General features: G+C 32.8%; 3 protein-coding genes across 13 annotated transcripts; all 3 read right to left on the reverse strand.

Moving 5' to 3' along the window:
• Positions 1–253: 253 nt before the first annotated feature.
• On the reverse strand, positions 254–2,068 carry LOC107422819 (1-aminocyclopropane-1-carboxylate oxidase homolog 1-like). Its single transcript, XM_060816030.1, has 3 exons — positions 1,505–2,068; positions 917–1,241; positions 254–690 (listed from the first exon to the last, which is right to left on the reverse strand). The coding sequence occupies exons 1-3, from the start codon at positions 2,047–2,049 to the stop codon at positions 442–444; spliced, it is 1,119 nt and encodes a 372-aa protein (XP_060672013.1). The 5' UTR covers positions 2,050–2,068; the 3' UTR covers positions 254–441.
• A 3,225-nt stretch (positions 2,069–5,293) lies between these two features.
• LOC107422941 (deacetoxyvindoline 4-hydroxylase-like) lies at positions 5,294–23,699 on the reverse strand. 11 transcript variants are annotated; one of them, XM_060815803.1, is made up of 6 exons: positions 22,942–23,699; positions 21,727–22,824; positions 20,295–20,385; positions 18,816–19,703; positions 18,494–18,590; positions 18,090–18,405 (listed from the first exon to the last, which is right to left on the reverse strand). In XM_060815803.1, the coding sequence occupies exons 1-2, from the start codon at positions 23,496–23,498 to the stop codon at positions 22,473–22,475; spliced, it is 909 nt and encodes a 302-aa protein (XP_060671786.1). In that variant the 5' UTR covers positions 23,499–23,699; the 3' UTR covers positions 18,090–18,405; positions 18,494–18,590; positions 18,816–19,703; positions 20,295–20,385; positions 21,727–22,472. The 11 variants fall into 11 exon arrangements, with proteins under 11 accessions (XP_060671791.1, XP_060671793.1, XP_060671789.1 ...); XM_060815801.1 differs by having other exon boundaries at positions 18,090–18,590; XM_060815800.1 differs by having other exon boundaries at positions 18,494–19,703.
• Positions 15,929–17,562, reverse strand: LOC125423377 (1-aminocyclopropane-1-carboxylate oxidase homolog 1-like). Its single transcript, XM_048477239.2, has 3 exons — positions 16,958–17,562; positions 16,527–16,848; positions 15,929–16,314 (listed from the first exon to the last, which is right to left on the reverse strand). Exons 1-3 carry the CDS (start codon positions 17,518–17,520, stop codon positions 16,060–16,062), a joined length of 1,140 nt encoding a protein of 379 aa, XP_048333196.2. The 5' UTR covers positions 17,521–17,562; the 3' UTR covers positions 15,929–16,059.
• Positions 23,700–25,461: the final 1,762 nt, after the last annotated feature.

Below are 25,461 nucleotides of genomic sequence, written 5' to 3' on the forward strand. Positions count from 1 at the left end.
ATTTTATACATGTAGAATTGGGATTTTTTTCCCCAAAATTAGTTTTGGGCTTATCAGTTGGTTACCTAGTGTTGCTGGTTAGTTATTTCAGCACCTGAACTAAACCTATATATAGCTGCATTTTGATCCTTATTATTATTATTATTATTATTATTATTGTTATTATTATTCTGTAATAGCGTAAACGAATAGCGATAATATCTAATAATCAACTATTGTATCACATCTTGAACAATATATAATAATTGCACAATATATACATATATAAGACACACTCCATACATATTCAGATTATTAATACAAAGCCATACAGTTTTTTTGCCCTTTATTTTTCAGTACCTTCTAGAGCACACACATGAAGGTCCTGATTTCAATCCAAACACCATCTTTATTTATGCCCATTAATAGGGGGACTTTTTTATTATATTCTAGTACCAAACTTCACAATTTGAAAAAGTCTAGTCCGGAGCTGCCATCAAGACCCTTCAAGTAGTTCTGAGTCAGATAATTTTTAAGAGTAGTTTCCTTGTATACCGCTGGATTTTCTTCCGAGAGCAACTCTTTGATTGGTCCATATACTTTTTCATTTTTCAAATCTGATCTGAAAATAACCGCACAAGACATTCTTGGACCTACATTCTTTGATAATACCCTATGTACCACGCTTTTGAACTTATTGTTGGTGATTAGCTGCACCAAAAATAAAAAATAAAATTAATCAAAACAATAATATAGACGATCTAGTATAGTATTTTTACAAACAAAGTTTATTATAATCTTGATTTGGTCAATTCTTAAATATCTTTGTCATTTGAATTACTCGAACTCAGGACCTCACTCATAAAGGAATATGGACATAAAATAAAAATAATTATAAAGCATAGAGTAATTAAGGTTTAATTTACTCTAAACTTACCTGCAACGCGTCTCCAATGTTAACTATGAGAGCACCTGGAATAGGGGTAGCATTGACCCAATGGTTTTGATGGCGGATTTGAAGCCCACCCGATTGGTCTTGCAGAAGCACAGTGAAGAACGAACTATCACTATGTTCTTTAATACCCAGTGTCAATTCGGGTTCGGGGCAAGCTGGGTAATAATGACCCACAACAAAAAGTCCTTCTGCACAGCCCATTTGATCTCTCAAGTAATTTGGGTTCAGTCCAAGAGCCTCCGATAGCAACTCGAGTATACTAAGCCCTAATTTCATTATTTTGTCCGAGTACTCAATCACAATATCTCTGCAAAGTTTATCACCCAACCAAAAAAAAAGAAAGACAAATTGAAAATAAATAAATAAATAACAAAATAACTAGTATTGGAAAAATGAAATATGAAATTTGCAACCTTTCATCAACTAAATTGTTTTGGGAAAAAATTTGGAACCAATTTAATATACACTTATCGAGCTATGAACGATTTAAAATATTTCAGTCTAATTTAGTTCAATCTGACATGTTGAATGGCTAATTAATTGGAAAAACAAAAATATTCACAAAATCACCTGCAGACTTCTGCGATGTCTTGAGGATCAGGTGGAGTAGGAGCCATGCTACAATACATGGAGTCCCTCCAATTAGCAAAGGGTGATTGAAATAATTCATGATTGGTGTTATAAATCATTTTTCCTGTTTCATAGTCACGTGAGTAGAATTTTTCCTTTACCTCAGGGTCTTGATCATGAAATCCACGCACTCCTTCAATCATTCTATCCAAAGTGTTGGACGAAATTCCATGGTTCACAATCTGAAAGAAACCCCAATTCTCACAAGCTTCTCCTACTTTTTTTGCTATTTCATTGCGTAAGCTTTTATTTTCATTCACGCCCTCGAAGTTTATCACGGGAATAGAGAACTTGGAGTCTCCACTAGAAGCTTTATCTTCGAGCTGGATCTTGTCATGGATGAATATACGTGGGATTTTTTGAACTCCAGCATCCACAAGACCTTTTACACCAATTTTTGATTCATCAAACGCCTTCAATTCACTTATTCTATCATATTTTTTTTGAGATTCTGAGTGAATCTCATCTGAGTCTGTAACAACCATCTTTTCTTTTTCTTTTTTTCCCTTTTGTTGTCTTATGAAAACATAATAAAAATGAATGGAGTGTAAATGCTTTATATAGAGAAAATTATAAGGAAATTGAGAAAATAGCAAATAATAATAATAATAATAATAACAATAAAATTGATGAGAAGACCAAAGAGGGCGTAAGAAATTGGGAGGAAATGCAGGTTATATTTATCAAGACTATATGTGTTTTTTTTTTATTGTTTAACATACTAATATAACATGAAAATAAATAAATAAATCATAACATGAAAATAAATTAATAAATCTTTGAAATAATAAGTATTATTAAATATAGATCAATTAAATAATAATATGTATATTGTTGGTATAATTTTTTTTAGAGTAAATAATGTTTGTAGTATTTTTCTTAATTAAAAGCCTTCGTATAGGTTAAATCAAATATAATTAATTATAAGGGAAAAAAAAATGTCAAATTGATATTGACTTCATAAAAAACTTAAATTGATGCAAACTGTTGTACGTCTAGGCTATAATTAATTAAAATCCTTTATACAGGTCAAATCGAATGTAATTAAGTAATAAAGGAAAGTAATTAAAATCTCAATCAAGTGATAGAACTCTAATAACATAAAACTATTAAATAACTATATATAAACTACTCTGGTCACAGTTTCGTCAGGTCTCCAATATATATAAAAGTAATAAAAACAGAAAACTAAAAAATTGTTTTGCATCGAAATGAGTTTAGAACCTATTTGGCTAATTAGTTTTAAAACAGTTTTCTGTTTTATAAAATATAAAACTGTTTCCAAAACAAAATTAAACTTATTTGATTATTAATTTTCAAAAACAGTTTTAGAAAAAAAATTAAAAAAATTAGAAAATATTAAAATGATGTTTTTTGCTTTTTAATTTGTAGTTTAAAAACTATTTTCAAATACACTAACCAAACAATTTTTATTTTCATAAAACAAATAAAAATAGTTTTTTATCTTTTATTTTTAAAATTAAAAATAGAAAACATAGTCAAACACGAATTTTTTTTTTAAATGAATATAAGACAAATTTAGTTAAATGATAAACCTTTGACACACACAAGATAATAATAATAATAACAATTATTAAGTTAATTGTATATGTCACAAATATAGAACATCAATTATTAGATGTTGTGCAGCAAAACAGGACAAAATTCATACGTATTTTCTGATGAAAGAATTTGTGTCCGAGAAAACCAGGGGAATTTTTAAACCCACATTTTGTGCGCTTGATAAGGACCTGCTGTGGAGATTAATTTAGCTGTTGAAAGACAAAATTAATATTGTCATTAGAAACAGTAAACCAAAATGATCGTTACAGAGGACAAAAATCAAAATTTTTCTATAATTGTCAATGAAAGTAAGGACTTCTCTGTATAACAATAAATCCCAAAGATTTATAACCAGAACTCCATGCATATATAGGTGTATGAAATTTACACCCACTGATTTTCATGGAGGACTTGGAGTCTACCAATTTTATACTACCAGAATATGATTTTGCTTGTGCCTAAATACTAACAAAGTCTCTTGCAAGCACTTTTAAATTCCATGTAAATTATTGCGATCTCCCTGTAAATTTTTTCTCAAATAAATTGAAATAATCATTGGAATTTCTAAGTAAGTTCCCCATCCCAATCTGAAAAAATATTAGTTAAAGGACTAGCAATAAAAAATGAAATAACAACACATACTTATAGAAGCTCGCCATAGTGAATATGAAGATAACCTTCAGTAGACTCCTTTCATTAACAGGGAAAATTCTTCAATGGGATAGTTGTATGGTGCGCCTTGTTCACATGCAAGTAGCCCCATATGCCGATTTCACAAATGAATGTGAGTAGGGCATACCACACACCCATTTCATATAAAATTTTCTCTATGTGGATCTATATATTTATGAAATGAATCTATGATAGACCGGTCAAATTAACTTATTAAATAATTTATCTTAGATTAGAATGTATAAATTGACTCAATACCTCAATTCTTATATATAAGGGTATATTTCATTTAGATCTTTAGTTTTATCATAATTATATTATGATTTTTAACTGGAAAAATTAATTGAAAAAAACTAACAAATGAATTTTGAGTATAACTTTTTATAAATATGAATCTAACTATAATTAAGACAAAATTGAAAAAGTTTAAATAAAATTTTTCCTTATATATAATAGTGAAGATATGCATACATTTGCTAGCCTCTTAGCCAGTACCAACTCATATATATATATAATACTTGAACTATTTCTTCTAAAAAGAACCATATTAAAAAAATAAAAATAAAAGTAGAATCAAACCAAGATAGATACAGCTTAGGAGTAGCTAACGCTAACTTGTTGCTCAAGAAACTATCACGACATACAATTTTTATTTTGAAATATTCTTTATTTATTAATGTAATCACAACTCACAAGTTGATATAAAATATTCAAGGAATACAATTCTTTCGCCCTTAATGCATATATAATATACTCATATTTATTGTTTGGAAAAATGGTCAACCTCAGAGCTTGAAAGCACCTAGTTCAGGAGCTCTAAACCTTGTTTGGACTGCCGGACTACGAACAATTTAAATTTTTATAGAACCAAATTTAAAATAGTCCAATAAAATCTAAGTACTGTCCAACATTCTAATAGATCTTCAATGCACATTAACGACAAACTTCACAACTTGAAACGGTTTATAGAGTTTCCGAAATACCCTTTCAAGAATATATATGTGAGATAACTTTTAGAAGTGGTATCCTGGTTTATTGGTGGGCTTTCTTCTGTTAGCAACTCCATGATGCGACCATATACTAGGGGCTTGCTTTCAATAACTCCCACAAGAGATTCTTGGGCCTATTTTCTATGCCAGTACCATGTGGCACACACTCTTTTGAACTTGGTGATTAAGCTGCACCAAAACAACTAAAAAAAAAAAAAATGCAAACTATTTCAATAATATATTTATACTTCAATTCAATGGTTTATTAATTATAATATATGATAATGAAGATCTGCATCTATTGGCTAGCCTCTTAGCCAGTGGCCTCGAGTAGCTGAATTAACTATCTCAGTATATTGTGTGTCCTGTAACATGTATAGTTGACCAACTAAGACTTTATTTTTCTTTTTTTAACCATATTCAACAAAAAGCAATAAAACTAGAATAAGAAAAGAAAATACGGCTCAAGAATACCAGAGTTAATTTGTTGATCGGAGATTGAAACTGTCACAACATACAAATTTTATTTTTAAATATTATTCATATATTGATGTAATCACAACACTCAAGTTGATATGCATACATACTGGTACAATATTCAAGGCATACAATTGTTTTTCCCTGAATGCATTATATACTCACATATACTGTTTCGAGAATTGGTCAACTGTAGAGCTTGTAATCTCCTAGTCCAAGACCTCCAGTGTCCTCTTGGAATGGTGGACTACTGGACACTTTAAATTTTTTTTATTGAGCTAAATTTTAAATAGTCCAATTAAATCTAAATACAGTATAGATTCCTAACGAATTTTAAAATGCATACTAATGACCAACTTCACAACTTTAAGCGGTCTAGAGAGTTTCCGAGATAGCCTTTCAAGAATGTCTAAGTGAGAATATCTTTATAAGTGGTTTCCTTGTATACTGGTGGGTTTTCTTCTTAAAGTAACTCCTTGATTGGTCCATTTACTTGGGGATCAGCTTCATTTACGAAATCTGGTCTAAAGAAACTCCCACAAGAGATTCTTGGGCCTACTTTCTTTGCCAGTACTGTAACACCCTGTACCAAAAAATATATATGATTGAACAAGTTTGACCAAATTGACTAAGTTTGACCAAGTAAATAATATATGGGTTCAAGTTGACTTTTTCAATAACCAATATTTTTGGTTTGACTGAGGTACCATTGTGTAGATTTCATCGATACGAGTTCATAGACTGGTGGCACGCCAAATTCTGAGTTACGGATGAAAAGTTATGGTTCTGAGAAGTTTTAAGTATAAGTTTTAAATCAGTGTCCAAGCCAATCCCCAGTCTTTGTCTGTTAGTGATCCAAGGTTTTATATAAGCCTAGATAAGCATGTCAAACAGGAAACAAAGCCCAAAATACCCATTTCTTTCCCAAAACCCGAGAAATTCTCTTCTCATACCCGTGGATCCGAACTGGGTCATTTCAACCCGTTTACTGTCGAACCGGATCACTTCCGTTTTACCCCTTTCCGGCCAACCACCACTTACACGTGCCAGCCAATTAGAAAGGTCACTTGAAGGTGAGCTCAGCCATGAAATTTCATGGCAAGAAGCTGCCGAACGCGCCCAGATCGGGTCGGCGAAGTTCGCCGCGGCCGGCGAGGTGGGTTGCCGGATTTTCTCATTTCTTGGCCGTTTCAGGCCAATCCATACACCTTTTCCACTATTTTCGACTCCTCTGAGCTCATTTCCATGGTTATTTTGTCCAGATTCCTTACTGTTTGAAAGATCCGACAATGAAAAATTCGATCGACGCTTCAACAGTGTTTTCAGGTCATCGGAGGAAATTTTGGACCAAGGTGAGCATACTAATGAGTTCCTTGTCTCCGGGAACCTTCCTAGGATCCCTCAGGTGGCCCCACCTAGTGAAGTCCCACTGGACAATCCTTAAAGAATATCGAATGGAACCTCATCTTAAAACGTAGACAACAAACACAAATGATAACAATAATACCTCAATATGTATATAAAAAAAAAAAATGAATAAATCCACAACAGTGTAAAGTCTAGAACCGGCCTACTGTACTACAGGCCATAACTATACGCATAAGTACCATGGTCTCTATTGAGTCCCATATCTAAAATCAGAGCATTCTAAGAGTATCAACGAAGTCCAGGAGTACAAATAAGTAATAAATAAATCCAAAAGATAACAGTAGATAAATGAAAGATAAATACGACTACTGTCATGGAAGGAACAAAACGATAAACTGTGCGCGAGGTAGACAGCTACTAGCTGCCTGGGCCTAGGGAAACAAATTTAAAACAATAAAACGTGAGATAAAGAAATCTCAGTGAGTGGAATAGTATAATAGAAAAATAATAATTTATTTCTGAAAAATCTTTCTCTCAAGACCTCTCGTTCCACTCGTTTGAAAAGTTTCCCGTTTAAAGATCATTTCACAAAACCCAAACTTGTATCCCAATTTACTATATCATAATACCGATGCTCAAATATAAAATGATCGATCATTGTAATATTATAAAATGTCTCAAATCAAGATATAAATATTTGAGCGTAAAATATAATAAATACAGTTCCACCAAATAAATATGAAAATGCAGAAATCACCACAATGTTTGTAAATCAACAATATGTTCAAACGTACACAATGTACCAAACGATGTACCAATCTGTAATCCGTGGGAGACACCCATCTCACGACCCTCAATATACGAAAGGTGTCGTGGAAATATCAATTAACCGTCAAGGCGTACCCAACCTCATGGTCTGTGGCAATAATAAACAGTTGGATGATACCAACCTCACAGCACCGTGGTAATAATAATAAACTGTCGGATAAACCCAACCTCACAGTCCGTGATAATAATAGATAATTGTTGGATGAAACCAACCTCACAGCACCGTAGTAAACCCAGCGCACTGTAATATAATACTAAACCAAACTCTGGTACTATACGGTATATCAATTTAAAATAACTGATACAGTATCTTACCGTATCATAAATCATAATTTAATATTCATGCTCAACCGCTTGTCTAAATATTTCAAAAAAAACTTCAAATCATGATTTCTTACTAAAATAATAAAATACCACAGTGAAATATATTTACCATAAACCGATTTTAAACATCTAAAAATTTATAAAATATTTGAACATACTTAAAATCATATAATTTTCAATATGCCTTCTCAAATCGATTAATTTCCAAAGTGATTTAAAACCTCAATTCAAATACTAAAGTATTTAAATACCACAAGTTCATTCATGAACTTATTAGAATTGCCAAACGTTTAAAATATTGACAAAAGTGATATAAAATGATAACACATATATATAAAAGCAGATCCTCATGCATCCATAGAATGAACATTCAAATCGAACGATAGGTATAAGTAAAATACTCAAACCACATATATATATTATACTATATACCCAAAATATTTTTAAAACTAATAACCACTTACAGTATTGTAGATATTCATGCCTGCTCCTCTATAGGATCGCCTCCAGGCTCAACTCGAATGCCTGTAATATAATAAAATATTCCTCAGGCTCCAAACAACTAAACCAGAGACACTTGTATAATCCAAATGTCTCAAAATGATTTACAGTACTACAAAATTGCATAAATTGGACACTGGACAGTCCAATTATATTGCATGTCCTTAGGACCTACTACCCAAATCGGGGATTTTCACCCGAAGCCTAATATTTTGAAATCGAACCACCTAATGGGTTCTAATAATATCCAATTTCACTAATTCAACTCTAATTTTAACTAATTTGACCAATTTTATCCAAACACAGTCCCCAACTTATCCGAAAATTAACTAATTGATCCAAAAATGGAAAAATTATCAAAATTCACAAATTTTATCTCGACGGAAAGCCTAAGAGACAAGGAACTCATTGGTATGCTCACCTTGGTCCAAAGTTTCCTCGGATGGCCGGAAAACACTGTTGAAGCATCGGTCGAATTTTCCGTTGTCGGATCTTTCAAACGGTGAGGAATCTGGACAAAATAACCACAGAAATGAGCTCAAAGGGATCGAAAATAGTGAAAAAGGTGTATGGGTTGGCCTGAAACGGCCAAGAAATGAGAAAATCCGGCGACCCACCTTGCCGGCTGCCGCGGACTTCGCCGGCCCAATCTGGGCGCGTCCGGCAGCTTCTTGCTGTGAAATTTTACGGCTGAGCTCGCCCTCAAGTGACCTTTCTAGTTGGCTGGTGCATGTAAGTGGTGGTTGGCCGGAAATGGGCAAAACGGCGGTGATCCGGTTCGACGGTAAACAGGTCAAAACGACCCAATTCGGACCCACAGATATGAGGAGAGAATTTCTCGGGTTTTGGGGAAGAAATGGATATTTTGGGCTTTGTTTCCTGTTTGACACACTTACCTAGGCTTATATAAAGCCTTGGGTCACTAACAGACAAAGATTGGGGACTAGCTTTGACACTGATTTAAAACTTATGCTTAAAACTTCTCAGAACCATAACTTTTTATCCGTAACTCAGAATTTGGCGTGCCGCCAGTCTATGAACTCGTATCGACGAGATCTACACAATGGTACCTTAGTCAAACCAAAAATATTGGCTATTGAAAAAGTCAACTTGAACCATATATTGTTCACTTGGTCAAACTTGGTCAACTTTAGTCAATTTGGTCAAATTTGTTTAATCATGTATATTTTTTGGTACGGGGTGTTACAAGTATCCTGTGATACACACTTTTGAACTTATTGTTGGTGATTAGCTGCACCAAAACAACAACATGAAAACAATGTCAACAAATCTGATATATCATTATTATTACTCCAAACAAGCTAAAATTAATGCTTGCCTCCTTCATATCTCCAAGGTTTCCTATGAGAGCTCCGGAAATAGGTGCAACATTGACCCATTTATTTTCATGGAGGACTTGAAGTCCACCTGATTGGTCTTATAGGAGCAAAGTGAAGAAATTCGTATCGGTATGTTTACCATTACCAAATGTTAATTCTGGTTCAGGGCAAGCTGGGTAATAATGACCCACAAGAAAAAGTCCTCCAGCGCAGTCCATATCTCTCAGCTTATTTGGATTCAGACTAAGTGCTTCTGATAGCAACTCTAATATACTAAGCCCCAACCTCATTATTTTCTCCGAGTACTCAATCATTATATCTCTGCAAATTAAAGTTTAGTAACTAGCCAAATTTACTTTAAAACACAGTAAACAATTGTTAGTCTCTGTTTGATTCTAGAGAAAGTGATGGAAAAATATTATACTTGCATCCCTGGGGCAATTTTTGGGGATTGGGTGGAGTAGGGAGCATAGAACAGTACATGGAGTCGCTTCAGTCAGAAGCAGAGTTAGAATACAAGTAAAAGTTAGGAGTTGTATGTGATGGTTCTTGACCCATATTCACGTGAGTAGAACCTCTTCTTGACCTCATCATCGTGCCCATGAAATCCACGTACACCTTCAATCATTGCTTCCAAAGTGTTCGACGAAATTCCATGGTTCACAACTTGAAAGAAACCCCATTTCTCGCTTGCTTCTCCAACTTTCTTGACTATTTCGTTGCGTAAACGTCCATAATCCTTCATGCCCTCCAAGTTTATAACTGGAATAGAGAACTCTGAGACTCCATGAGAAAACCCATCTTCTTCTTCTTCTTCTTCTTCAAGCTTGTTCTTTTCATTGATGAAAATCCTTGGGATTTTTTGAACTCCAGCATCTACGAGTCCCTTATCCCTAGTTTTTGACCCATCAAATTCCTTCAGTTCGCTTTTTCATCATACTCTGTTTCAAATTCGTTGTGAATCTCAATTGTTTGCAAGAACCATTTTTTTATTTTCTTTTTATTTTTTAGGGTATAATTTTAAGTTACAGATGCAAATGAACGTTGCTTAGCCTATTCATACCAATACTCGAATCAATCGAATTGATATGCTAATGATTGATTATAAGGAAGCCCACTTGCAAGTTGCAACCAATAATTGAACCAATGATTAATGACAATTTTTTTTTTTTGAAAGAAAGTTGCAAAAAATAATTGAACGAATGTTTAATTATAATTTCTTTGAAAGTAAAAAATCTATATATCCAATTAGTATTTGTTAACTCAATAAGGATCCTATCACTGATAGTCCAAAAATGCCTAATTTGAAATAGTTTGTTTGTTAGTAATAACAATGACAAAAGATTCCTAAACCACAAAAACATAAAAAAAAAATAAAAAAAACTATTATCAGCCAATTAGTTAGGTACGATTTAAAAATTTAAAAAGATCTTATATTTTCTTTCTTAAACAACTGGATTGGTACGCTAATGTTTCAGACAAAATTTAGTAAAGTGATATACCTCAGACATTTAAAAAAAAAGTTAAATATATCCCAAAAATAAATAACATCTATTATTACATGCCGTACAAGTACACTAACACAGGACAAAAATTCTTATCTAATTGCATGAATCATATAGATTTCGATCTATTTTCTGATTAAATAATTTGAATTTGTGCTTTGAGAAAAAGAGAATTCTTTAATCCACATTTTATGTGATTAAAGGAATATATTCAATGTAAAGTTTAATAAATTTAAAATAAGTTATGGATTTTAAAGGATTTGATGCATTATAATGGAATTACATAGATTTCATAAAGAATTTTTAAGAATCCAACAAAATATTTGGAATTAAGATTTGATTCATATTGATAATTTTCTTAACAATTTTACTGTTAAAATTCTTTAAATACATTAAAATATATCATTTTTTAAAATATTTTAAAATCAATGACTTTTTAAATATCATTAGATTTCAAAATAATTCTACAAAATTCTAATTAAATACACCTGAATTTTAATAGATATTTATAAAATCCATTAAAATCTAAATTGAATATTATTGGATTTATATAAACTTTTTTAAAATCTAAATTGAATACCTTCAAACTTTTAAATACTTTTAAAATCCTTTAAACTTTAGATTGAATACACCCCCTTTAAAAGAGAGACAAAATTGATTTGGTCACAAGAAACAGTAAACCAAAATGATCGTATTCCAAAGGCCAAAAATCACAATTTTTCTACAATGGTACTCAATGAAATTATTAGGACTTTCTTGTAACAATAAATCCCTGCGATTTATGACCAAACCTCCATGACTATAGGTGTGTATGTAATATCCACCCACAGGGTTTCATGGAGGACTCGGAGGGTTTCATGGAGGACTATGAGTCTACATCTATTTAACATCCCGTCCCGAAATGCATTTTTGCACGTTGACCGAGGTTGATCGTCGTTGACCAAGAAGGGGTAAATTTTGACTTTTTGTATCAGATGGAATTTCATATTGACCGAGGCATTATTTCAAAGTACGTGTCAACCCGAGTTCGTAGACTAGTAGTACGTCAAAAACAGAGTTATGGTTTGAAAGTTATGAGCAAAATAAGTTGAGATCCGAACTATCCAAGAGTGTCGAAGTTGACTTTTTATTCTTTCAAAATTAAGCTTTAACTCATGTATGGTTGTAAAGTACTCGTCAATACGAGTTTATAAACTGGTGGTACGCCCAATTTGGACATTCAGTTAAAAAAATGATGAACCAGCAAAGTTTTCTAATACATTATTATTTTATTTTATATTATTTTATTAATTTTCTTCCTTTTTCCTTTATTTTTCCTTCTTTTCTTTCTTTCCCCATGTGGGAAAAACACCTCTCCTTTTTTCCTCTTTTCTTTTCTTTTCTTCTTCTTCCTTCTCTTCCTTCCTTTCCCCCCCGACGGGTCCACCTTCCTCCTCCCAAATCTCCGGCCGATTGACCACTGTGCAGATGGCAGCAGGTTACACGCACTGGACAGACCGGCGACCCACAATGGCATGACCTTAGCCACCAAATCTCCGACCGGTGGAGTCGCTAACAAGCCGGGATCGGCCCATAACGCAGGCAGTCAGCTTCCTTCCCGTTGGCTAGTTTTCCGGCTGCTATTGGCCGTGCAACCAATCCCTTCCCACCAATTTGAACCCCTTGAGTCTGTTTCCAAGCTCAAATTGGCTCAAATCTCGCTCGTTTGTGGGATATTGTGGAGTTCAAAATCCGTCGTGACTCCCCGATGGGATTCCGACTAGGACGTCATAAGCTTCAATTTGGTATTTTATTTGTGAATTATTATTGAGATTTTGAAAGATGCCATTTTTAGATAAAATATTATTATTTTAATATGGTAGTCTGAAAGATATACTGTTTAATATTTAAATAATTGTTATTTATATTGAAGATATTAAATTGTGTTGAATTGCATAAATATGGGTTGAATTAATATTTTTGAAATTGGAAAGCTGTTAATTTTGAAATTGCTATTAAATTATTGTTAATTTTACTGCGAAGTTACTGTGAGATTATGGTATCTAATAGAATGTATTTCTTTTTATGTACTTAATTATATGTGGTTCTATTGATTTTTGGTATGAATTAATTTGAAGGTTTGAGGAATTGATTATATTGAATTATTGTGATCAAAACTATATTTATGAGTTTAATAATTTATTTATGCATGGAGTTTTATGGATTTGATAAAAATGCATCAATTTAAATGTATATTGTTATAAATTCAAATTTTATAATATTATATTATATTACTATAAAAATATGATATTATAAAATTTTTATTGATTTTCGATGCACCATATATGTACCGATGTTCTGTAGTTATGGATGTGATTAGCGTGCGGGTGTAGTATGATGAGCACGCAGGTTTATATTCTCCCATGGTTGCCATTGGACCAAGGCCAGACAAGTTTGAGATTGGCCATAGCGGCCCCCCTCTGTGGTCGGGATTGAGTTTATAGCATTGGCACTGCTGGGATGCTAGGACGATCTGGATGCCGGTTTTCTCTCTACAACCTTCCCGTCAGTCGGTGCCTTGGGACGCTGGGCATCTTCGAGCACCACTGATATATAGTACGTGCATCAAGTATTTTTTTAAGTGTATATATTTATATACATATTTATGTCAGATTATATTATGTTTTATATACGACACCATATGGGGCGAGGATCTAATGTGGTCCATGTAGAGCTAGCCTCGTATATATGTTGCCTACAAATCCAAGAGATTAGACGGCCAATTTAAGCAACTACCCCGGATTGTATGGGTAGCAGAGTATCGACGACAGTTGGAATCATAGATCGCACAGTATGTTAGATGGTATCGTATATATCTCCGTTACGATTGTGCATATTTTATTATGTATTACGGATTTTAAGATAATATTTTATCTTATGCTACCTTGTCTATTCGTGATATGATTTCTTACTATTGATTTTATTATATATTCTTATTATTATTAATAAATTTTATCATCGTTATTATCATACGGTAACTTTGAACAAGTATTACAACCTACGGGTGAGAAAGATAGCCCTTGCCAGGTGTGATTATGTGATAGCCATTAGATAGGTATGGTTATGTGATAGCCCTTGACGGGTGTGATTATGTGATAGCCATTGGACAGGTATGGTTATGTGATAGCCCTTGGCAGGTGTGATTATGTGATTGCCATCGTACAGGTGAGGTTATGTGATAACCTTTGAATATGTATGTTTATACGTAGCCTTGGTTATACGTAGCCCTCAGATGAATTGTATTAATATAGTTATCATTATCATTAAAATATTTACTATTATTATTGTTGGTGTGGTGATTGGTTTGTACACCTCTTTTTATATTATGCATTGGTATATTTGTAAAACGACATTTGAAGTGTATTTGGAAATATATAGTACTAAGTGGGTAGTGTGGGCGGATATGAATGTTTAAAGGTATATTTTGATTGTTTATTTGGTAAATTATTCCTAATGCATATATGTGTATGTTTTATACGATCTGTCATCGAAGTGCTGCAATTTGTGGAATTTATTTATAGTAAGGAAGGAGGGATAAGGTGGTACGATTTGGAAGTATGTTTCCGTGCAGGTAAATTTTAGGCCATATCATACTCTTAGGGAAGGTGCTATCGGATTTTCCATAGGATGGTTCGGTAGGATCTCCCTGGGATCAGGACTTGTCTGGGATTCCGGAAAGGGATCTTGGATGGGTCCTGACATCTATGTTTCAAATAATAAATATAAATCAAATTCAAATTATATCATTAATGTCCAGATGCATGTTAATAGTATTTTTTTTTAATCTTTAGAATTTAGATTATAGTAAAGATATGATATTTAAAATTATGTTTATTATCTGATTTCGATAAAGTTTAGATAAAGTTTATTTTTTAAATAGGATTTTAGTATCTTATTAAATTTATATTTAACCATTTTTAATTTTAAATCCTAACAATTGATGTAATCAAAAGATTAATAAATAAAAAAATTTAATATTCAAACTATGAGATTGTGATTGTCTTGACATAAATTTGACTACATATATATATGTATATATGATTTTGCTTGTGCTTAAATGCTAACAATAGTCTCTTGCAAGGACTTCTAATTTCTCCAAGTAAATTACTAAAATCTCCCTGCATATTTTTACCAAATTAATTGAAAAAGTCATTGGAATTTTCTACTATAATTAAGTTCCCGATCCCAATCTTTCACGATGAAAAAGAAATAACAACACAGAATTATAGAAGCTTGCCATATCGAATTAGTAGACTCCTCCCACAAACGAACACATATGTGGATCTATATATTTGTAAAAGGAATCTATAATAGGCCGGTAAACTGAACCTCCTGAATAATTTCTCATCTAGAAGTGTAAATTGATCATGCCTCAATTCATTGGCTTATTATATATAATAATGAAGAGATCTGCATCTATTGGCTAGCCTCTTAGCCAGTGCCCTCTTATACATTTACATATATTATAAAATACCATAATTAACAAAGACTTTAAAAAAAAAAAAAAACAATATTAAACAAAAAGCAATAAGACTAGAATCAAACAAAGATAGATACGTCTCAAGCGTACCATGATGCTAACTTGTTGCTCAGATGAATTTATCACAACTTACAATTTTTATCTTGAAATGTTATTTATTTATTTATTGTTGTTATTAAAACTCACAAGTTGACATAAAATATTCAAGGAATACAATTGCTTAGCCCTTCATGCATATACTCACATTTATTGCTTGGAAAAATGGTCGACTTCAGAGCTTGAAATTGCCCATTTGGAATGCAACTGTTTGGACAATTTAAATTTTTATTAAACCAAATTTAAAATAGTCTAATCAAATCTAAATACAGTCCAGCATTCTAATTGAATGTTAATACACATTAGTGAAACTTCACAACTTGAAATGGTCTAGAGAGTTTCCAAGATATCCTTTTGAGAACATATAAGTGAGATAATTTTTAAAAGTGGTGTCCTTGTATATTGGTGGTTTTTCTCCTGAAAGTAACTCCTTGATTGGTCCATACACTTGGGGATTAGCTTCATTTAGGAAATCTGGTCTGAAAAAACTCCCGCAAGAGATTCTTGGGCCAACTTTCTTTGCCAGCACCCTGTGGTACACACTTTTGAACTTATTGTTGGTAATTAGCTGCACCAAACAACAACAAAAAATAAAAATAAAAATAAAAACATGAAAACAATTTCAAAAATCTATTTGTCCAAACAACCTCACAATTAATCTTTGCTTTATGAGGAAATTTGTCCGTAGCTCTGGGCATATTTTTAATCTTTAAGAATACGAAAATCTTGGGACACAAAAAATAATATAAAAAAAAATAAAATTATGAACTATGCACTTGCCTGCATCATATCTCCAAGGTTTACAACAAGAGCTCCCGGAATAGGTACAACGTTGACCCATTGATTTTCATGGAGGACTTGAAGTCCACCTGATTGATCTTGCAGGAGCAGGGTGAAGAAGGATTTATCAGTATGCTTACCATTACCAAATGTTAAGTCTGGTTCAGGGCAAGCTGGGTAATAATGACCCACAAGAAATAATCCTCTTCCACAATTCATATCTCTTAGATGGTTTGGATTCAGACCAAGTGCTTCTGATAGCAACTCTAATATGCTAAACCCCAGTTTCATTACTTTCTCCGCGTATTCAATCATTATATCTCTGCAAATTAAATTCATAATAAACGTTTAAATTCTTTGTTTGATTCTCAAGAAATTAAAGCGATAGAAAAATATTATATAGCAATATATATATATATATATATATGTACCTGCATAACTGGGGCAATTCTTGAGGATTGATTGGAGTGGGAAACATAGAACAATACATGGAGTCGACCCAGTTAGAGGCAGACTTAAAATACAAATCGAAATTGGTGTTGTATGTGATGGTTCTTGATCCATATTCACGTGAGTAGAACTTCTTCTTTACTTCATCATCTTGCTCGTGAAATCCGCGTACACATTCAATCATGTTATCCAAAGTGTTCGACGAAATTCCATGGTTGACAACCTGAAAGAAACCCCATTTCTCGCTTGCTTCTCCAACTCTCTTGACAATTTCATTGCGTAAATTTCCATAATCATTCATGCCCTCCAAGTCTATTACTGGAACAGAGAACTCTGAGACCCCATGAGAAAACCCATCTTGCTCTTCTTCTTCTTCTTCAAGCTTGTTCTTTTCATAGATGAAAATCCTTGGGATTTTTTGAACTCCGGCATCTACAAGTCCCTTCACCCCAATTTTTGATTCATCAAACTTTTTGAGTTCGCTTTGTCTGTCATACTGTGTTTCAGATTCTGTCTGAATCTCACTTGGGTTTGTGAGAACCATTTTTTTTCCCCTTTTTATTATTTTTTTATTTTTTAAGGCTTTGGGAAAGAATTATAGCTGTGCAGTAAGAAGACAAAGAAGGACCCAAAAAAAAAAAAAAACAATAATAATATATATTATGATCGTTGCATATATTATATTATATTATGTAATTATAAACCAGTCTTATCCAATCCAACCAATTAATTAGAAGGTAGCCCCACTTGCAAGTTGCAACCAATGATAAAGACAAATCAGCAGTCAGCCAGCTGAATTTAAAAACTCACTAAAAAACTTTATTTTCTTTTTAAAATAAAAAAGAAAAGGACAAGTAAGTATATGTATATTTGTTGATTTCTTTATATGTTTTATTATCGGAATGCTAATCAAGCAGAGCATATTTATGGGTAAAATTTTCTTTTTTTGCTTGTGATGCGGTCCAAAAATGGGTCCGGACCTCCTGCGCGTATGATTTGATGGAAGAAACTCTGTTTATGGCCGGCTGTCCAAATTTGGGATTTGCTAAATAAATAAATACTAACGCATGTGATATACCTGGCAAAATTTCAAAATGACCAGTTAACCATTGACACGAAATAATTCATAATAAGACAAGCTACTAGTATCGATTTAGACCTTTTTTTTTTTTTTTTTTTTCTTTTTTGTGGTAGTTATCCATATAGACCATGTTGATATATGTATTTCTCATAGTTATATACAATAGTTGTGCCGTCCAACCGCATGGAAATCCAAAAGCTCCACCAAACAAATCACAAAAATAAAATGGTTTTGAATTTTTGATATTCTTGTTTGTAAAGTTACATAAAAACAAGAACACATCTTCAACCAACCAATCCCTTGATTTAAATGCAGATTTTGTAGGCTTTTGCTTCTTTCCATTATTGCCTGCTTCAAACAGTAGCTAATAAAATGTTAATGCACAAATTTATAGATTTATTAACAAAACAACTACGATTATATGTTAATAAAGTACCCCGTATGAAAAGAACAATCAGAAAAGGTGTTGGCTTAATGGGTGCACAAACTAAATGGCAAATAGATATCAGCACAATTTCTGCATCAAGGTAAATCTGTAATAACAAGCAATTTGTCAACCAAAATGTGAAGTGAAAGCAACCAGAATCCAAGTCTTAAATTAGCACAGGGTGAAACTGAACAGAGTAAGATCAATAAAGGAACTGATGAATATGCTATGTATGGCGTTTCAATTATTGTAAACCACATCAACCATTATTTCTCAACCGCTTAACTGGCTAAAACAAAAGACATAGGGGGAGGAAGGTTAAAATTATAACCTGAAATTTTTGTTCAGTTGTGCTGCTAATTCTCTGCTTTAGCCTCTTCTCGCTCAATTCTATCACATTATACCTTCTGGTCGCTTTGCCCTATCAACATCTTCACTTTCATCAGAAAGTGAAAGTCATGCTTCAGGAGGCAAATTGATCTGCTTGAATACCTTCAATGCCAAAATGCAAGTAAAAAATACCTCAACATGGAAGACATACTACACCACATAGAAATTTACTGTCAGATTCATTGCTTCAAGAGAAAATGATTGTATAAATGGTTCTAATATACATGCAAGAATATGTACCAACCCCTCTAAGGTTCTCATAACCATAGCACAGAGTGGTCGATCCTCCATTATAGCTTCCAGCATTCAGTTCCCTACATCCGATTGTGATTTGAATTGTTGTTAAGGAGCAGGAAGAATATTGAATTTTCAGCTCACTCCAAGGGGTAGATTTGTGAATTAAACGTATCAAGTAGATATATACCAGACAACTCTCTCTTTCTCTCGCTATAAATATATGAGCTATAAAAGAACTAAACAAGGCTCTCTTTATATTAGCTATAAAAGAAGTTCAAAGCTTACTGCCAGATAAACATTTCATGCAGTTGAAATCTTCATGGCGGATTTCAGTCCCTTCTTTAGTTTGACCTACATAATACAAAGAAATAAGGTCCATGCAAATGCATAAGAAACAAAAAGCAGATGGGAAGGAAAAAAGAAGCTTTGACTTATAGTTGCAGACAACATACAACCCAGTATATCAACTACCTTTGCCATTGCTTCTACATACTCCATTACATTTTTACCAACATCATCAGCTAATTTCTTTGTCTTAGAGTCTAATCCCTCAGTGGAGGAGCATCAGGTATAATGGAACCATATCCTTGACCTGTAAATGAAAATTTTGAACTTCATATGCTAGACAGAGTTACAATTAAAATGTTTCTTTTGTCCACTGGCAAAGGAACAAAAAGTGATCATATAAAGAATAGAAAGCGAAAATTAGCAGTAATTCATTCAAAAACTCAAAACTGGCCTGAAGGTTTAGCAAATAAAGCTCAATACTCGATTTATAAAGTTGCCCAAATTATTCACCAAGTCACTTTTCAATTTTGCTTTCAAGTCTTTCCATGAAAATAAGGTATCAGATACCTAATATGTAAAAGCTAATTCAAATTAGTAGCCACATCAATCTAATTGATAACAGAATCAAAAGCATGGCAATCTACCCACATATGGTCTAATGGTATGCAAGTAATATCTCCATATTTCTACAGGAATATTTGTATCTTTTGCATCATTGCCAAATACTCCTATACCATTACTCTGAGAGAACTCTCCTGTAAAATTAGATTCAACATAACCGAGATGTTAAAAGGCAAATGCCATGATTGCATTTAAACATAGGTTCTTCATCAATCATCCATCCATATGGTGAGATGCATGACAAATTAAAGCCGATAGCAGAGGATGGACTGACCTGCTTCATAATTCAAGTATTCAGTAGCACTGATAGTCTTCATCAACTCCCAATTTTCACCAGTTCCAAGAAGTGTAGATGGAAACATCAGCTGTAATAGAAACAGATTTACAGCTTTTTAAAAATCAAATGGTAAAATCCCTTCATGAAGATGCCAGCCAGGAAAGGAAATAGAAAGCACTGCCTTAAAGAAATTGAGGAAGATAAATTATTATTTTTTTGAACTCCGATTTCAAATTCTCTTCTACCACAATATTGGGGGGAAAAAAAAAAAACAAATAATTAAGAATTCTAAAGATATATATATATATATATATATATATGTATATATGTTGTAAAAACTCTAAAAATCATTGTTTCTTAAAACAATTGGAAATGTAGGCTGACCTCCATAATTTTGCCTGATCAAGATGACAAAATAAGCTAAATAATATATAGCAAACAAATAACGCCAATAAAAATAAAAATAAAATAAAATAAAGCACTCCATACATTTTATCAAAGAACATCCTTAATTAATCCGCACAAAAACAGAGGCTCGAAGGGTCAGGGGTTTACACTTGTGGTTACTTGACAAACACTCAACCTGAAAATAATGACAATTAATAATAATCTTAATAATAATTTTTTTTTCTTAAAAATAATAATAATAACAATTTGTAATGATTTTCTTTTTTTTTCCTAAAAAGATCGATCGAGAGGGAGGAGAGAGGGGGATTTTGAGTTTTTGGAAATTTTAGGGCTTTTTTTTTTTATCATATTATTTAATTAATTTCAGTGTAGTGAGGATAATTTCGACAAACAAGGATGCTTTTGAGGGCAGGAGTAAGTGCAGTGTTTTGATTAAAAATACAGTGACAATTTTTTTTTTTTTCTTTTTTTGGGTAACCGATGGATTTTGCTGGTCAACTTGGTTTTTTGAGTGACAAAATGAAAATTTCATCACAATTTTCATGTAAAAAAGGGGGGGAAAAATGGAGCCATAAATTTTTGGGCTTTTATGATAAAAATATGTGACAAAACAGAGTTTGTCACGCAATAAAAGACTCAAACATCCAACTGTGACAATGGCTATTTTTGTCACGATTGATATTACATTCAGTGACAGATTGAAATTTGTTAATGGAAAATTTGTAGCTGTAGCCTAAATTTTTTGTAAAGTGGTAGGCTGAACCTATTAAATAATTCCTCAATCAGAATGCCTAAATTCACTCTTTACTTCAATTTCTTGATAGCTGAATTGACCATATCAGTACTGTGTGCACTGTAGCATATCTAGTTGACCAACCAAGAATATTAAAAATAAAAATAAAAATAAACATATTCAAAATAAAAGCAATAAAACTAGAATCAGAACTCACAAGTTGATATACATGCGTACACTAGAACAATATCCAAGAAATACAATTGTTTTAATGCATAATATACTCACATTTATTGTTTGGGGAGATGGTCAGCTTCAGAGCTTGAAATCGCCTAGCCCAAGACCACTAATGCCCATTTGGAATGTTGAACTACTGGACAACTTCAATTTTTACTGGGCGGAATTTAAAATAATCCAATCAAATCCAAATACGGTCCAACATTCCAATTGAACTTCAACACACAACAAACAAAAGCTTCACAATTTTAAAGAATTTCCCGCCAATCAAAGTTTCGTGCATTTCAGATGGTGTTAAAGTGAGACCACATAAAGAGCTCTCTTTATGCATTGCATGAAAGAACCTTTATTTGTACAACTTCTCTTTTGCCTTAGGTCGAATGGGGGGTATCAATCAGAAAAATAGGCCATGAATGAGGAAGTGGTAGCTCTTTCATCCTCTTTCTAGTGACTCGGGGAATTGATCTAACAAATGCACTTTGAAGGGAGGAAAGCTAGGTGAGATATCCTTTGGAGAATAAATGAGTGAGATAATTTTTAAGAGGTATCTTTGTGCACTGGTGGGTTTTCTTCTCAAAGTAACTCCTTGATTGGTCCATTCACTTGGAGATTGGTTTCGTTTAGAAAATCTGGCCTAAAAAAACTACCACAAGAGATTCTTGGCCCTACTTTCTTTGCCAGTACCCTGTGGTACGCACTTTTGAACTTATTGTTGGTAATTAGCTGCACCAAAACAACAACAACAACCATACAATTTCAACAAATCTGATACAATTATTACTCCAAACAAGCTAAAATTAACTATAGCGTTTAATAGTGTAAACTTGCTGCATCATATCTCCCAGAATTACAATGAGAGCTCCTGGTATAGGTGCAACATTGACCCATTGTTTTTCATGGAGGACTTGAAGTCCACCAGATTGGTCTTGCAGTAGCAAAGTGAAGGCAGTTTTATCAGTATGCTTACCACTCCCAAATGTTAAATTTGGTTCAGGGCAAGCTGGGTAGTAATGGCCCACAAGAAAAAGTGCTCTTCCACAATCCTTATCTCTCAGCTTATTTGGATTCAGCCCAAGAGCTTCTGATAGCAACTCTAATATACTAAATCCCAATCTCGTTATTTTCTCCGAGTACTCAATCATTATATCCCTGCGAATTAAGTTTGAATTAAGTTTAGTAACTAACAAAATTTTGATTTAAAACACAATAAGCAATTTTAAATCTCTATTTGAATCTGATCAAGAAAGTGATAGAAAAATATTGTACCTGCATGCTTGGGGCAATTCTTGGGGATTGGGTGGAGTAGGGAGCATAGAACAATGCATGGAGTCGACCCAGTAAGTAGCAGGGTTATCATACAAATGATAATTGCTGTTGTATGTGAAGGCTCTTGATCCATATTCACGTGAGTAGGACTTCTTCTTTACCTCATTATCCTGCTCATGAAATCCACGAACACCTTCAATCATTGCATCCAAAGTGTTCGACGAAATCCCATGGTTCACAACTAGAAAGACACCCCAATTCTTGCTTGCTTCTCCAACTTTCTTCACTATTCCATTGCGTAAGCTTCCATAAACATTCATGCCCTCCAAGTTTATTACTGGAATAGAGAAATCGGAGACCCCATGAGAAAACCCATCTTCTTCTTCTTCGTCAAGCTTGTTCTTTTCATGGATGAAAATCCTTGGGATTTTTTTAACTCCAGCATCTACAAGTCCTTTTACCCCAGTTTTTGATTCATCAAACGCTTTCAGTTGGCTTTTTCTGTCATACTCGATTTCAGATTCCGTGTGAATCTCACTTGAGTTTGTGACATCCATTTTTATTTTATTTTTTTTGAAAAGGATTTGAAAAAGTTACTGTTGGACTGAGAAGACCCCCCCTTTTTCTCCCTCTCTCTCTCTCTCTCTCTCTTCACGAAACTCTCTCTTTTCTCTCACTCCCGAGGGAAGCTTCTCACCTGCTGGCTGCACTTGTCTTCACTTGGGATGCATTTTACTTGCTTCTCTACATTTATTTATAGAAAAGAAAAGCCAAGTTTTCTTACTTGGTCCCCAAGTCCTTTACTTGGAGTGTTGACCGCTCATTATTTGTGTGGGGTTCTTAGTCAGAGGGACTCATCTCAGCAGCTTAAAAAAATTATTAAAAAAAAATAAAAAAAAATCATTTTCTGAAAATCATCAGTATGGATTTGTGAGAAGTTGCATGTCGCTGATTTTGGATTTACACTTTTCTGAAAGAAAAGTGTTTAAACAATTTACTAGGCTCTATATACACCCAAAGGGTGGATCAGATAGTAAAAAGCCGATAAACATATCATATCTGTTTGCAGAGATTGTGGATTCAATTCCTGTCAAATCATATTTGAGTTTTGGTATAGATTCCATATGTTGAACATTGTGGAAAAGAGCTATAGAAACATTCAGATGATGATGGGTTGAACAGTCTATGGATTCTTGTATTGTTGTAAAAATAAGCTGTTAATGATTCATAATTTCTTAAAATTTGGACCAAGATACTCACTAGAAGATCTATTTTTTTCTTTACCAAAAAATAAATAAATAAATAAATACTATGCTTTATACGGAATTAGATAGAGGTATACACAGAATCCAAGAATTTCAAATGGATGGGCCAATGAAGGATAGACGTCCAACGAGAGATTATCCAGCTTCTTTAATGCTGCGTAATGCTTAAATTAGCTTTACACCACATTTGTTGGTTTATTAATTATTATATATGGTAGTAAAAATCTGCATTTGTTGGCAAGCCTTTTAGAGCATTCCATGAACTTTTTAAAACAGAGGGTGAATTTTCAACGATAAAAAAATCCTTTTCTAAGATAAATAGTAAATTATAAAGTTTTCTCCAACAATATTTTTTTATTAATTAACGCTCTTTATTCTTTTTTCTCTATAAACATATATTATATTACTTATATTTTCTTTTGTTTTTATATAAATTATTTTTCAAATATTATATAATGGCATGAAAATCTTACCAATTCATCCGTCCACAATAGCTGTTGGAAACTGTAATTATGGATGACTGTCCAATTTGGGTTGAATGAAATCTAGATTTCCTATAAAAATAAAACTAAATAATAATAATAATAATGTTGGTGATTTATCTACTGTTAAAATAAATAATAATAAATAAAACCTGGCTCTAGTCTGAAGCCCAAGTTAAAAACTTTTGGGCCAACTGTTAAAATTTATGTTGGGCTGGAACGCATTTTATATTTAAAGAATGAGGGAAATGAAGCCAGGTGGCAAGGGGAATTGCTTCTTTCTCACCTCACTAATGAAAATATTATTGTGTTGATACTTGATATTAAGGCCATGTTTAGGATAAATTTTGATTATGTTTACTTAGAACTTCTGCTCATTTAGAAAAGTCTTATGAGAGATGTTACACCTCATTGATTTTGGTTTTAAATTCTTCTTTAAGAAAAATGTTAAAACACTCGGAACTGTTTTTGAGACTTGAAGGACCTTAGTACGCAAGTAAAACTACAATTGCATAATTTGAGACATAAAATACAGTTAGAAACTTGGAATATAGTATAGAACATCATGTTATGAATCTATAGACAGTACAATATATTAGGGGAATACAATTATTTTGGGACTTAAATATATAATATTTATATATTTTTTTATAGAAATATAATATTTATATTTACTAATTAGTAACATAATCTTAAGATATTTTGTCTTTATTTTATTATTATTATTATTTTCTCTCTATTTGTTGTTCTAAGAACATTCCCGGACTCTTTAA

The sequence above is a fragment of the Ziziphus jujuba genome, chromosome 3 (assembly GCF_031755915.1).
Source record: "Ziziphus jujuba cultivar Dongzao chromosome 3, ASM3175591v1".
Taxonomy (NCBI): Eukaryota; Viridiplantae; Streptophyta; class Magnoliopsida; order Rosales; family Rhamnaceae; genus Ziziphus; species Ziziphus jujuba.